Below are 16,094 nucleotides of genomic sequence, written 5' to 3' on the forward strand. Positions count from 1 at the left end.
CTTAACACTTCATAGGTGAGCAGGTAGGCCACGCTTTGAAGCTGTGTAGCACTCCTTTACTGTAAACTCGTACTGAAGGGTTAGGGCGGCTGTGGGAATAGCAGAGGAGCCAAGCTCATTGCCTTCTAGCCTAATTATTATTGATTGCTAAAAAGCTCTTATATTTTGCAGTGGTTGAACATTACTTTGGGGGGGGGAAGAGAGAAGGAAGGAAGGAAGGAAAGGAGTGAAGGAGGGAAGAAGGGAGGCAGGGAGGTAGGTAGGAAACTGGTTAGGAGATGTACTTGGCCCAGGGTGGGGGCCGCCGCCTTGAAATGTATGTGAAGTTTGGGTATCATTGCAGGGGATGTAGATGCTTTAGTTTCTTCCAGCACGTGGGCCTTACTGTGCCCCTGTCATGCCTGGTACCTTGGGTGGAACCGAAAGCTGCCTCACAGCACCATGGATTATAGTCTGCTGTTCCGTCACTGCCTGCATTTCACAGGAGAATCCAGGGCATCCCTGGGAACTTGTGATATGTAGGAGTCTAAGGATGACTAGAAAACCCACACGTTTCATTTTAGTGAAATGAATGATAAAGTACCGTCTGTTGACCTCTAATTTAGACTGACAAAGAGCTGAGTAATGACTTGACTCAGGTGAGATGACCTCTGTAACCAAACAAGAGCCATGGTATCTACTTGACAGATACATTTTTGTAAGCCAATAGAAAGTAATCACCATTCTTGTGAAACATGTCACAAGAGGGTTGAGAATGGCATGTGTATACACAAGCATGAGCCTTCGTGTACATTCTTTAATGACAGGGCATGCTGGCAACTTTTCTTTGCAGTATGATGTTGCCCAAATAAAGTAATACTACCTTCTGATTGATTAATTATGGAAGACCTGGTTTTCATAGGGATTCAAGGAGATAGGGAGGAGTAGAAAGAAGTTCACAAATGCACAAAGAAGCTTAATAGCATTACTCCGTTGTTACTCTTTGCTCCATCCTCAGCCCAAAGCACTGGCCGTTAGCAACATCCCATAACATTGGAACTTAACCAGTCTTGCCATTTTTTTCCTCTTTCCTTAATTTGACCTGAAACATGCCTTTTTTCCTTTCCTTCTAAAACTTAGGAGTAGAATGGTGCTTCACTCTGCCTTTGGAGTTATGACTGTGCTAAATGTCCCATTTAACCAAGTACTCTATCCTATATTGATCGCCTCACTATAACTACCACAAATCAAGAATTTTAGTGGATCCACAGTGTGTCTTCAAGAACTGTGATATCACTATTTTTCAGTGTTAGTCCAAAACCACCACCTATGAATCTGTCTTTTTTCACTCAGAGTCTACCAAGTAATGGGAAACAATCCCATTCACAGAAGTTAACAACAGAACTCTTAAAAGTGATCTCAAAAAGAAATAGGAAATTTAGTGAAAGAAAATTATAAAAATTTGCTAATGTACATTAAAAAAGGCTTTTAAAGGTCAGTTCTTCTCTTCCTGAGTTTAGAAGGTTTATTGCAATTCCAATCAGAATTCTTAATGTGATCTTTCTTGTTATATAAAAAGATTATTCTAATGATCATTGAGCTACATTTCTTTTTAAGAAGAGAAATTAGGAGACACATAGCCTCTATGTTAACACAGATTTTATATCTGCAGTAATTAAATCATTTTCATTTTGACCCAAGAAGACAATAGGAGGTCAACAGAACAGCGTTAGATAACTCCCAAATGGACCCAATTATATGTAAGAACATTGAATATGGGAAAGAAGACATCACAAGTTAGTCATGGATGGGAGAAGTTATTAAATAAATGGCTTGCTTTTAAGAAAAAGATCGATTTTAATCCTTTTCTCATGTCTTACAAGAAGCTTTGATGTGCAAAGTAAAGCCTTAAAAAAAGAAAAGCAAAAAACTAGAAGTAAATAGAGTAGACATTTGTAAACAGTCTCTATCAGGAAGAATGTGTAAGCGTAAAACAATGCAAGTCACAAAGGCAAATATAACACTTGCATAAAATTCAAAATTTCTTGGTGTAAAAAAAAGATAGATGCAATTTCAATGAAAATAATAAATTGTTGCTTAAAATATGACCAGAAGGATAATATCTTCAATCAATGAGAAGCATATACAAATAGATAAGAAAAGCACTAAAATTCTATAAATAGCAGAAAAGTCATAAAAGGAAATACTAAGGGCTAATAGACATTTTAATCTGTGAAATTTTTTAAAATTTATTTTTACCTACATAACATTGACTTTATTATATACATGTCAGCCAGCATTGAATAAAATAGGCTGTCTTGTGCATTGATAGAGGGGACATAAACAGGCATTAACTATTTAGAAAAAGTATTGATCATATGTAATAGAGCTTGAGAAGTATCTGTACTTTTAGATCAGTAACTCTGTTTCTAGAAAATCATCCAAAGAAAATAAGCATAAAAAAAGATTATTTATTATTATAAACAGCATTATAAACAATCTTTTTTTATGCTTATTTTCTTTGGATGGTTTCTTTGGATGGTTTATAATAAAAACATTGGTGTCTTAGAAATGTAATAGGGATTAATTAGATAACATCTTATATGTAGCCTTCCATTGGAATATTAAGTAGCCATTAAACATGTATTTTCAAAAAATATTTGATGTTCATGTGATAATGTTAAAAAGGAGAGCTATAAAACAGCATCAGTGGTATACTGTTCCAATTTAATGTGTTGTTATGTATATAAGAGAAAAGATGGAAAAGCAAAATCATCAAAATATTAACAGTAATTAGCACTGTTCGACAGAACTATAGACTTAATTTTCCTTCCTGATAGTATTCCATTTTAAAATTTTATCTGTATCATATTACTTTTATAATCAGAATAATAAACATTTAAAATGAAGCACATTTCTAAAAATAAAAAGTACATTTCTTTAATACATCTATTTCTGAATGTGAAATTCAAGTAGGCAAAAAAAAAATGAAACTATAGAATATTTGAAAACTATCATCGGGGCGCCTGGGTGGCTCAGTCGGTTGAGCGTCCGACTTCAGCTCAGGTCACGATCTCGCGGTCCGTGAGTTCGAGCCCTGCGTTGGGCTCTGGGCTGGTGGCTCAGAGCCTGGAGCCTGCTTCCGATTCTGTGTCTCCCTCTCTCTCTGCCTCTCCCCCATTCATGCTCTGTCTCTCTCTGTCTCAAAAATAAATAAAGGTTAAAAAAAAAAATTAAATAAATAAATAAATAAATAAAAAGAAAACTATCATCATTTCATTGAATAGGTATACAAGTAGATCTAGAACTTTGGATAAGCTGCATTTTTTTCTAGGATGCCTGGGTGGCTCAGTTGGTTAGGCATCTGACTTCGGCTCATGATCTCACTGTTTGTGGATTCAAGCCCTGCATCAGGCTCTGTGCTACCAGCTCAGACCCTGGAGTCTGCTTCAGATTCTGTCTCCTTCTCTCTCTGTCCCTCTGCCCCCCACCCCCCAGGAAAAAAAAAAAAAAAAAAAAACATTGGAAAAAAGTTGCATTTTTTCTTATATCTACAGAACATTTACAGAATATCTTGATGAAAAGGAAAATCTTAGTAAATTCTGAAAAGTAAAGATACTATGTTTTCTGAATATAAACCAATAAAGCTAGAAAGTAGCAACAAAAAGATAGCCATAAATATAACTGCTTATTAAGTAAGCATTTTTTCTAAGTAATTTATTCATTTAAAGAGGAAGTAAACATATAAACAATATATTCCTGAAATACATAAAATGCAAAAATTGCTTTAAATGAGAACCACTTTATATATAAACTTATGGAATACAGTTAAATCTGCATTAGAGAATTTTACCTTAAAATATTATTACTTTAAAATAAAAATTTACACATGTGAACCTAAGCATTTAACTTAAGTTATCCAAAAGTGATAAAATAAACCAAAAGAAGGTTGGAAGAGAGAATTCTAAAAATGAGTCCTGAAATTAAAGATGGAGAAAACAAAAGGATAGTAAATGAAGCCAAAAGCTGGGTTTTATTTTTATTTTTATTTTATTTAAACAATTTTTTAACATTTATTTATTATTGAGAGACAGAGACAGAGCATGAGTATGGGAGGGGCAGAGAGAGGAGGAGACACAGAATTTGAAGCAGGCTCCAGGCTCTGAGCTGTCAGAACAGAGCCCAATGTGGGGCTCAAACCCACCAACTGCGAGATCATGACCTGAGCTGAAGTCGGACGCCCAACTGACTGAGCCACCCAAGCACCCCAAAAGCTGGGTTTTAGAAAGTACTGATAAAATAGATAAATTTCTTGGCACATCTCATTAAAGAAAACAAGAAATAAAAAGTATATAATTTGGAGCATGAAGAAAGAGATGTAACATTTTGTGTATATATATATATATATGGCCACTTAGTTCTGCCATAATGCAATGTGCGTTTTTAAAAATCACTGTACTGTATAGAATTGCAATAAAAGCCATAAAAGTCTTAGGGAAAATGAATTTAGGAACACAATACTCAAAAACATTGTTTAAAAAGAAAAAAAACACAACTTAGTGATACATAAAAAATAAAGATGGGACACTCGTAAAAATGTAGCATAGTTTTAGAGGTGCTAAATGAGGGAATACATAAACATTACGATAACTGTGGTACTTTATCTTGAAAAAGCCCTGAAGTTTTGTGGAAGTGTGCCTCGGAAGGATTGCAGCTTGTGACTTATTTGAAGTGGTAGGCGGAGGTTATCTGAAGTCAGAAGGCCAAGTTTTAACACCAGATGTAGATAGATGTGGCTCTCAAGGGTTGGTACACTGAAGTAGCAGGTAGATGTTGGAGATCTGTGTGTCTCTGTTTTATGTATTCATACATAGCTTGGTTCAGTTTTTTGGGCTCATCTAGTGTTTCTGGACAAAATTTTGCAAAAGTGACATGAAATTTGAGCTATGCTCAAATTGTTTCCCTAATTTACCAGTCGTGTTGAAACAAACTAACGTTTGTAGTAGAACTGCTTTTCTATGAAAGAGGGTTAAAAAAGCATCAGAGGACAATGTTATATTAGTTCCATGGTAATATATTTGAACTCTTCAAGGAAGTGGATGATTTTTTAATAAAATATAAATTAATAAATTTGACCCGAAGAGAGATAAGAAAGCTTATGAGACCCATAACTGTACGAGAAAATAGGAAAGTTATTAAAGAGCTGCTATTAAAAAAAAGAACCAGACATTCAGTATTTTATAGCAAAATTCTCTCTAGTTCTTCTATTAAGTTATTCAATATATTCCAGAAGTTTTTTTAATTTTTTTACTGTTTATTTATTTTTGAGAGAGAGAGTGTGTGAGCAGGAGAGGGGCAGAGAGGAAGGGAGACAGGCTTCATTCAGACTCTGAGCTGTCAGCACAGAGACTCACACGGGGCTCGAACCCACAAACCGTAAGATCATGACTTGAGCCAAAGTCGGATGCTTAACCTACTGAGCCACCCAGGTACCCCAGAAGTTTTTTGGTTTTGTTTTTTAAGGGAAGACTCCTTAATTCATTTCACAAAGGTAGCATTTATTTATTTTATCTAACTCTCATAGAGTACTTACTATATGCCGGGCACTGCTTTAAATGCTTTATAAATATTAACCAAATCCTCACTACAGTCTTATGACTCTCCTTATTACTGTTAAAGAGGTCCTGAGCGGCTTGTCCAAGATCATATAACTAGTACGTGTTTTAGCCAGGATTCAAACCAGACAGTTTGCCTCCAACACCCAAGCTCTTAACCTAACCACTGTGCTTTGCTGTCTTTAAATGAAAACCTAAGGAAAATAGCTGTCTGTTTCCTCAGCAGCTTTCTGAGTTGTATGAAGCACAGCACTTACATCTGTCTTCCCCAGTGGCTCTTAAAAAGGCTAGATAGTGTAATATTCCAGAAAAGGAGGGGAAGCTAAGTTATGATCAAAATTTAAAGCAGGGGAGAAGAGAGCTGGCAGATAAATTCCCTCTCCATCCCTTCCTCCAACAGATTCCTCCAGCATATAAGCCTGATGTTTAAACTCTGCCAGAGACTTCCTGTATGCTAGAGGACCAACTGGGCCTCTTCATGAAACGTGGGCCAGCTTGGTGACGGACCACCTAACTTTCTCTGCTTCTCTTTGCTTTTCCTTCACTCACGCTGCTGATATTGCACCTGCAAATAAAGCAGTAGCTCTTAAGTTTTGCCTCACGTCCTCCTTTTTAAGAAACTAAGCTGTGGTAGGATTTAAGGAGGAAATTCACAGAACAAGAAATGAATATGGCAAATAAACATATAAAAAGTACTCTAGCTCATAAGCAGTTAGGACAATGCATATTAAACCATAGTGAGTTATATTTTTTTGGACATCAATTTGGCAAAAAATGGAAAAGATGAGTAATATCCACTGCTGATTACGTATGGGGAAATAGGCTATCGTATGAGGGTCAGATGGCAGGGAACTGAAATGCTGCATACTTCCGGAAAGTGAGATCTGGCAGAGTTTATTAAATTATTAAATGTTTATGGGGCGCCTGCATGGCTCAGTCGGTTGAGCGTCCGACTTCAGCTCAGGTCATGATCTCACAGCTTGTGAGTTCGAGCCCCGTGTCAGGCTCTGTGCTGACAGCTCGGAGCCTGGATCCTGCTTCAGATTCTGTGTCTCCCTCTCTTTCTGCTCCAGCCCACTTGGATTCTGTCTCTGTCTCTCTCAAAAATAAATAAACATTAAAAAAATTAAAAAAATATATTAAGTGTTTATAATCTTTGAGCCAGCAATCTTTTCAACATGTACATTAATTCATATGTTTATACATGCAAAGGCATTTCTTGCTGTATTGTTACAATAGTAATATATAGAAGACAAATAGAATGTCCATTTAACAGGGAGTACATGAATAAAGTATGGCGTATTCATGTTTTGGAGTACTAGACAGCCACCAGAAAGAATAAATTAGAACCATGTGTTTTGCCCTGGAAAGATAGCTCTGATGTATTATAAACGAAAACAGCAAATTGTAAAGTAATGTCTATTGTGTGACCCTATGTTTGTGCAATAAAACAAACAAAAAGCCCTATATGTATATGTATTTACATGTGTTGACATAAAGGTAAAAGAGAAAGAAAGATGTAAAAGGAGATACCAGACTATTAACTCTGGTTTCCTTAAAGGGATGAGATAGAAGGTGGAGATAATTGCTGACTTTTTACTTATACATAACAGAGTTGTTTGATCTGTTACAGTGAACATTAAAAACAATTAGGTATGGGGAGAAATCAGAAGCTTTCCCACTAAAATCAGGTTTAAGGCAAGGATGACCCCCTCACCATTCTTTTTCAATGTTGTACTGGAAGTTCTAGCTGATGCAGTAAGATAAGAAAAAGAAAATAAAAGATATACTGATTGGGAAGAAAAAAAATAAAACTCTTTGTAGATGGCGTGATTGCCTATGTAGAAAAATCTAAGAAATGTTGACAAAAAAATTGACCAAAAAACCTCCTGGAACTAATAAACAATTATATTAAAGCTGCAGGATGCAAAGTTAATATATGAAGGTCATTTGTTTATTATATGCCGGTAATGAACAATGAGGGTCTTGGAATGGAATTTGAAATTAAAAACAGTACCATTTGCATTAGCGCCCCCCAAAATGAAATACTTTGGTATACATCTAACAAAATATGTACAAGGTCTATATGAGGTGAACCACAAAACTCTGATGAGTAAAATTTTTAAAAAACTGAAATAAATGGAGGGAGATCCATGTTTGCAGATAGGAAGACTCAATATTGTCAAGATGTCAGTTCTTCCCAACTTGATCCATCCATTCAGTGCAGTGCCAACCAAAATCCCAACAAGTTATTTTATAGATATCGACAAACGGATTCTAAAGTTTATATGGAGAGGAAAAAGACCCAGAATAGCCAGCACGATATTGGAGAAGAACAAAGTTGGGGGATTGACACTGCCTATCTTTAAGACTTACTGTACAGCTATAGTAATCAAGATAGTCAGTGTGGGTGGAAGGGCAGACAAATAGGTCAGTGGAGCAGAATAAAGATCTCAGAAATAGACCCTCATAAATAAAGTCAACTGAGGAGCAAAGGCAATACAATGGAGAAAAAAAGTATAGTCTTTTCAACAAATCTTGCTGGAACAACTGGATATCCACGTGTGAAAAACAGATAGAGACACAGACCTTATACCCTTTACAAAAACTAACTCAGAATAGATCACAGACCCTAAATGCAAAATGCAAAACCGTAAAACTCCTGGAAGGTAACACAGGAGAAAGTTCAGAAGACTTTGAGTTTGGTGATGACTTTTTTTTTTTTTTTTAATGTTTATTTATTTTTGAGAGAGACAGACAGAATGTGAGCAGGCATGGGCAGAGAGAGATGGAGACACAGAATCTGAAGCAGGCTCCAGCCTCTGAGCTGTCAGTACAGAGCCTGATGCGAGGCTCTAACCCACGAGCTGTGAGATCATGACCTGAGTTGAAGTCAGACACTCAACTGACTGAGCCACCCAGGCGCCCCTGGTGATGACTTTTCAGGTATTATGCCTTAGGTATGATCCATGAAAGCAAGAATTGATAAACTATGCTTCATTAAAATGAAACATTTCTTCGCTGCAAAACACACTGCCAAGGGAATAAAAAGACAAGCCACAGAATGGGAGAAAATATTTGCAGAAGATATATTTGATAAAAGGAGTTATCCAAAATATATGAAGAACTAAAACTCAACAATAAGAGATGAACAATGAGCCAAAGACCTTAATGGACACCTCAGCAAAGAAGATCTACAGATGGCAAGGCATATGAAAGATGCTCCACTTCCTGTGTCATCAGAGAAAGGCAAATTAAAATTAGATACCACCACAGCTGTTGGAGCGGCCACAATCCAGAGCGCTGATAGCACCAAATGATTCCAATGATGTGGAACAGCAGGAGCTCTCCTGCATCGCTAATGGAAATGCACAATGGTACAGCCTCTTGGGAAAACAGTTTGGTCGTTCTTCTAAAACTAAACACACTCTTACCATACAGCCCAGCAATCCTTACTATTTATCCAAAGGGATGGAAGACTTACGTCCACACAAAAACCTGCACACAGATGTATATAGCAGCTTTATCGATGATTAACAAAATTTAGAGGCAACCAACATGTCCTTCTGTACATGAAAGGATAAATAAACTGTGGTACAGCCAGTCAATGGAAGATTATTCAGGGCTAGAAAGAAATGAGCTATCAGGCCATAAAAACACATGGAGGAAACTTAAGTGCATGCTGCTCAGTAAAAGAAACCAATTTGAAAAGGCTGCATACTGTATGATTCAAAGTGTATGACAGTCTGGAAAGGATGAGTCTTTGGAGACCGTGAAAAGATCAGTGATGCCAGGGATTGGGTGGGAAGAGAAAAGATGAATAGGCAGAGCACCGGGGATTTTTAGGGCAGTGGAAATAACTCAGCATGACACTAAAATAGTGGACACATGTCAGTATACATTTATCAAAGATCACAGGATTTACAATACTAGGAGTGAACCCTACGGCAGGGTTCACTGTGGACTTTGGGTGGTGATAATGATGTGTCAGTATAGATTCATCAGTTATCATAAATGTACCACTCTGGTGTGGGATGTTAATGGGGGAGATTATTTGGAGGGGAGCAGGGAGTATGTGAGAAATGTCCGTACCTTCCTCTCAATTTTGCTGTGAATTTACAAACGCTCTGAAAAAAGTAAGGATCTGAGAAAAAAATTAGGATGATAGATATGTGGTCAGTTGAATGTAAAGAGGGGAAAATAGAAGGATGGATAAAACATTTTTTTAAATGTGTACATTGTTGATCTACTGAGCTCTGGTTGGGCAAACCTAAGAAAATAATCTAAGCCACAGCCATACTTGCATATTATATTGTTAGTGAGTGTTACTAGATAAAATCTTTTAAAAAGTCAATTTGACGGGGTGTCTGGGTGGCTGTCAGTTGAGCCTCCAATTCTTGATTTTGGTCCAAATCATGATCCCAGAGTTGTAGGATGGAGCCCCATGTAGGGCTCCATGCTGAACATGGAGCCTGTTTAAGATTCTCTCTCGGGGCTCCTGGGCGTCTCAGTCAGTTAGGCGTCCAACTTTGGCTTAGGTCATGATCTCACAGTTGGTGGGTTCGAGCCCCGTGTCAGGCTCTGTGCTGACAGCTCAGAGCCTGGAGCCTGGTTCAGATTCTGTGTCTCCCTCTCTCTCTGCCCCTCCTGCACTCACACTCTTTCTCTCTCTCTCAAAAATAAACATTAAAAAAATAAAATAGGCTGTTTCTTTGATCAAAAAAAAAAAAAAAAAAAGAATGAAAGAAGGCTGACAAAATCTCGCCAATTTTCTCCACGATTGTGTGTTGCTATTTTCATAAGAAAAACAAATGAACAAAAAATTAAGTTTACTGGCAATTGTAAAAATTGTAAAAAAAAAAAATTTAAGTGAACTGGTAATTGTGTTGTGTAAGCTAATTCTAATATGTTGATTCTAAATACAGATCTGCATCAAGTGGGTTTCATTTTATATCGTGCCTTGTTGCGAAAGGAATGGAGTTACCTTTGGCTCAAACCGGAGAACCATTTCAGTATAATCAAAGTAACACATGAGCTCTATGAACTTAGTAAACACTTGCCTAGATCATGATGGTCTTTAATAAATCTATTTAGTGTGTGTGTGAGGAAACTTGGGGCCCTCTAAAGCGGGAGGCTCAGGAGCAAGCTACTCTTGGTTGTGATGGAGGGCGGTTAAGAATTGCTGTGTAGACGTGTACCCACCTTCCTTACCCCCACCGTTAGCCTCTCACGGGAGAATGACTTTACTACTTAGCCTCCTCTCTTCCATTGTGAGTCTGACTCTTCAGAAATGAGAAATGAGTAGAGTGCTACTTCTTGAAGGAATAACTGATAGGAATTAAAAAGTGACAAGTTGAATAATGTTTTTACTTAGAAAATCATGGTGAAGAAAATCCATTTTGTAGCTAAACTTCTTAAGGAGGGATAGGGTAGAAAAGTGAACACTCAAAGGAATTTTGATACGTCCTGTATTCTGTCATATCTGTCACCTCATGCTTACCTTTGTAGCATCTCTCACAAAGACAATAAAATAATATTTTCTTCTAAAAAGTTACACTGTATCAACTCAGTAAATACCCAGATAGCAATTAAGGAGTTTATACATCTGTCCGCCCACACACCTTTCTTTAAGTCATCAAGAGAAGATTCTGGAATCCTCCAAATGTTTTGAACAGATTCATTGTTCTGTTTCTAAGCTCAGACGAAGGCATCAATTTATTATTCTTTGCAGCTTTCCTTATGTTTGACAACTTACTCTTTAAGAGTATATGGGTATTTGCATTTGAAAGACTCAAAACCTGGCTGAGGCTTATAAACACTTGATTAGTTTCTACATATAGGTCATTGTATATGTAGATGCTTAGGTGAAGTGTACACACACACACACACACACACACACACACTCACCCACTTGTGTTTTAGGTGTCCTCACAAAGAGTGTATTCAGTGTGTTGTATAGAAACTATTTTTGAGTAAATTGATCTCCAGATTAATCTCATCAGATTGGGGAGATGCCTTTCACGTATCTGTTTGATGGATATTTATTGATTTCTTAATGCACCAAGACACTGTGCCATGTACCATAGGGATATGGGCATGAATCAGATGCAGCCTTGAGAAGCTTGTTGTGAGGAAAAATAAGTTACTGATATTAGAAACAGAATCTTTAAAATACCCGATTTGTCTCTCTAGTACAAGATTGGCATCTCTTTGCTCACTGGCCAGAGCCCTGCAGATCTTCAGCTGTGGCACTATTGAGAAAAAAGTACTTGGAATCAGGGTAATCTTCAAAATTGACTAGTGTCAAGACTCTGAACTTGATCCAGTTTTCTTCTCATACATAAGTAAAAAAAAAAAAGAAAAAAAAATGAACTTCAGCATTAAAAGATAACAGTTATAACTACATTGGATCATAATTATGATTGCTACTTTTAAAGGCATACAAAAATGCTGAGTTGATTGGCAAAATACTAATGTTAGATGTAATTCTGTGCTTATGTTTCTTTATACCATCTAGTTTTATCGAAACATAATTATTCCCTTAAAGAATTTCTTTTTGCTTGATATTTTTATTCTCTTTTACAGGAATTTATTTTATCAGAAGATTATAACAAGATGACTCCTGTGAAAAACTATCAAGGTAGGAATGAGAGAGTGGTGTTTTTACCTAGACTTTGAAATGTTTCTTGATGGCTTCACTTTACAATATTCATGGGGAACAAAACAAAGCAATCCTTTGAGGTGAATATTGTCCTAGTCTTTAGGTTCCTCAAAAAATTAAAAATAGATCTACCCTATGACCCAGCAATAGCACTGCTAGGAATTTACCCAAGGGATACAGGAGTGCTGATGCATAGGGGCACTTGTACCCCAATGTTTATAGCAGCACTTGCAACAATAACCAAATTATGGAAAGACCCTAAATGTCCATCAGCTGATGAATGGATAAAGAAATTGTGGTTTATATACACAATGGAATTCTACGTGGCAAGAGAAAGAATGAAATACGGCCTTTTGTAGCAATGTGGATGGAACTGGAGAGTGTTATGCTAAGTGAAATAAGTCATACAGAGAAAGACAGATACCATATGTTTTCACTCTTATGTGGATCCTGAGAAACTTAACAGAAGACCATGGGGGAGGGGAAGGGGGAAAAAAAAAGTTAGAGAGGGAGGGGGGCAAACCATAAGAGACTCTTTAAAACACTGAGAATAAACTGAGGGTTGATGGGGGGTGGGAGGGAGGGGAAAGTGGGTGATGGGCATTGAGGAGGGCACCTGTTGGGATGAGCACTGGGTGTTGTATGGAAACCAATCTGACAATAAATTTCATATTAAGAAAGAAGGAAAGGAAGGAAGGAAGGAAGGAAGGAAGGAAGGAAGGAAGAAAGAAAGAAAGAAAGAAAGAAAGAAAGAAAGAAAGAAAGAAAGAAAGAAAGAAAGAAAGAGAAAGAGAGGCCTAATGAAGTTGAATGACTTGAATGACTTGGCCTATGGTCCTATAGCTGGTAAAGTGCAGAGCCAGACCAGGTCATTGTGATTCCAGAACCCCCAGCCTTTGTCCTTTGTCTCTACTACACCACACTGCTGCAAAGCAGTGCAGCAGCATGGAGAGTGGGGCCAGTGTCAGGAGTGAGCTGTTTCACATGGGACTCATTTCTTTTTTGGCTAAATATTTTTAAAGGCTTAGAGGGTTCATGTTGTCTAAGGGGAAGGAATTATGGTTTTATCGTGTCTTCAACATTGGCAGTATACCATAGGCTATGGCCAGAATATGGATCAGGAGCCATTTTCAGTAATGATTTATTTATCCAGACCAATAGTGTCATGGGATCAGAACATTAGAGGTGGATCTTTTAACACTTAGAGGTTATTTTATCCACACTTCTTTACTTCATTCATCCTGCATGATCATCCAGCCTCTCTTTTGATACCTCCAGAGACATACCTAGCAACCTGTCCTGATTTTATAAAATTCTAAGCGTTAAGTTCCTTATTTCTAGATTTTGAGCCAAAATTCATTTCCCTATGGATTTAGTCTTTAATTTTTTTTCACATAGCACTTACCAAGTATTCACTGAATACCTAATGTGTTCCAGTAACTGAGGATTTTAATAGTGAATAAGACATGTATAGTACCTGCCTACAAGCGTACCCTGGTCCCCTCCTCTCCTCCTTTTATCCCTTCTCTTTTTTAGCCTAAACATTTTGCATTCTCCTTTACATGGCCTGAATTTTTGTTCTTGAAAAAAGTTTTTTAGTTCTCTTGGTCACAGTTGTCTTGGGATATCATATTGTACCTTTGGGACCATTTAAAATGTGACACATTGTGGTAGGCAGCCTTTAAGATGGTTCCTAATGATCCTTGTCTCCTGGTATTCATGCCCTTGAGCATAGACTCCCCTTGAGCGTAGACTGGACCTGAAATATGGCAAATGATAGATATCACTTCTAATATTAGGTGACAAAGAGACTAGTCCTTCTTGCTTGCCTTCTCCTGCTCTTGCTGGTTCTCGTGGAAGCCAGTTGCCATCTTGTGAGCTACTTTGTGGAGAAGTCTATGTGGTAAGGAACTAAGGGAGGCCACATCAACAGCTGGTAAGGAACTGAAGCCTTCAGTTAGTTCAGCAGCCTGTGAGGAACTGAATCCTGTAGACACTTATATGAGAGAGCTTGGAAGCAGGTCCTCCCTCTGTCAGTCTTTCAGATGAGACTGTAGCCCCATCCCATACCTTGATGTTATCCTGTGAGACATGTTTTAGCAGAGGTAGTACCAAGCTAGGCTGCACCAAGATTTCTGATCCACAGAAACTCCGAGGTAAGAAATGTCTACTGTGTTAACCCACTAAGTTTTGGTGTAATTTGTTACACAATACATACAGATAACCAATACATACATGTAATGTGATAACCACAAAATGGTATTTCCTTGCTGTCCCGGTCCTGTTCTACTATAAAGGGTGAACTTTCTGATAGTCACTTTACACTGTGGGCTTTTGTGGAGCAGCTCAAATTCTTTAATGGTTCTCACTTTTGTTGTTACTAGGCTACATCGCCTGTACTTGTGAAGCTATTGCTTTTTTTTGGGGGGGGGGGGAGGGAGTAGTTTTGTTTTGTTTTTAGCCTAAATGCTGGACTTCACATTCTGTTATTCATCATCTCATTTTATTTAGTCCATTATCTCAGCTTATCAAGATATTTTGAAATCCCAGTTGTCATTAAATCTTTTTTTAATGTAATGCTAAGCCCGTGAGAGAAACAAGAGGGAAAGTCCCACGTACCAGAAGCAAAGAAAAGAACTAAAACTCAAAGTGATAGTATACTGTACCTGACATGCAGCTGTCTTGGGGAGAAAAATAGAACTTCTAATAGCTTGAAGCTTTTGTATGAACATTCACTTAGGGATGGAAGAGAAGGCCTAGGGCTTGAGTGAGATGGGAAATTGCAACTGATATTTACATATAAAATGATATATAGAGAGGGGGAAAAGGCTTCCGGATAAATGAAAATTGCAACCTAAAATTTTGGATTTAGAGTACAAATTTAAATCATACATGTAGGGCTAGAGGCAGCCTTAAGAATTTAACATAAAAATTGGTCCTGAGCCAATGGTGTCCTTGTGATACCTGCTAGAAATAAATTCAAAAGCTCTCTTCAGCAAGACAAGTCACACAAAGATCCTGCAGCAAAAACAAGCCCTGCTTAAGATACGTTCATAATAATAAAAATAAAATAACAGTTAAATAACAGTTATTAACAAATAAAAGTTAAAATCCACTATGAGTAAATATTAACAGATATCAAAAGGGAGGTGAACTATAATTTTTTCAGGCATAAAAAAACAGAGAGAACTCACAGACCTGCACTAAAAGAAGGAAGTCCTTCAAGAGGGAAGAAAATGATGCCAAAGGAAAATAGGGAATGAAGAACACACAAAAGAATGAAGAGCACCAAGCAGATCACTATGAGAGTTTTTCCTATTATTTACAGCTTGTCAAAAGATGACTTACTATTAAATAAAAATAATAACAAGGTAGCATGAGGATCATAACATGTGAAATTAAAATGTTTGACAACAGTAACACAAAAACCAAGAAGTGGGGAGAAATGGAAGTATACTATTGTAAGATTCTTATACTACACATGAGGTGATATAGAATCACTTGAAGGAAGACTGAAAGTTAAAGATGTATACTGCTGGCCCTAAAGCAACCATAAAATAACAAATCAGAAAGTTACGACTAATAAGGCGACCAAGGAGATAAAATGGAATCATAAAAATCATTCTCAGTTCTCATTCTCATTCCCCTCCCACCCCCCCCAAGAAAAGGAAGAAAAAGGAAGAAGAACATATGGGAAAATAGAAAACAAATAGCAAAGTGATAGAGTTAAACCTAACAGTTCTCAATAGTCATATTAAACGTGTGTGGTCTAAGGCCAATTAAAAGGCAGAGGCTGTCAGATTGAGTGAAAAAAGGAGACCCTAAGTATATACCACCTA

At 37.3% G+C, this 16,094-nt stretch overlaps 1 protein-coding gene across 2 annotated transcripts in view; it reads left to right on the forward strand.

The window, feature by feature from the left end:
• The window catches only part of WDFY2 (WD repeat and FYVE domain containing 2), a 183,005-nt gene that overhangs the window by 109,581 nt on the left and 57,330 nt on the right, over nt 1-16,094 (forward strand). For both annotated transcript variants that reach the window (XM_019447633.2, XM_019447634.2), the window contains one exon: nt 12,180-12,234. In XM_019447633.2, the coding sequence (XP_019303178.1) occupies nt 12,180-12,234 (55 nt within the window). The remainder of the gene's footprint in view (nt 1-12,179; nt 12,235-16,094) is intronic.

Source organism: Panthera pardus, unplaced genomic scaffold, assembly GCF_024362965.1.
Source record: "Panthera pardus isolate Hobbes unplaced genomic scaffold, ASM2436296v1 HiC_scaffold_1, whole genome shotgun sequence".
NCBI lineage: Eukaryota > Metazoa > Chordata > Mammalia > Carnivora > Felidae > Panthera > Panthera pardus.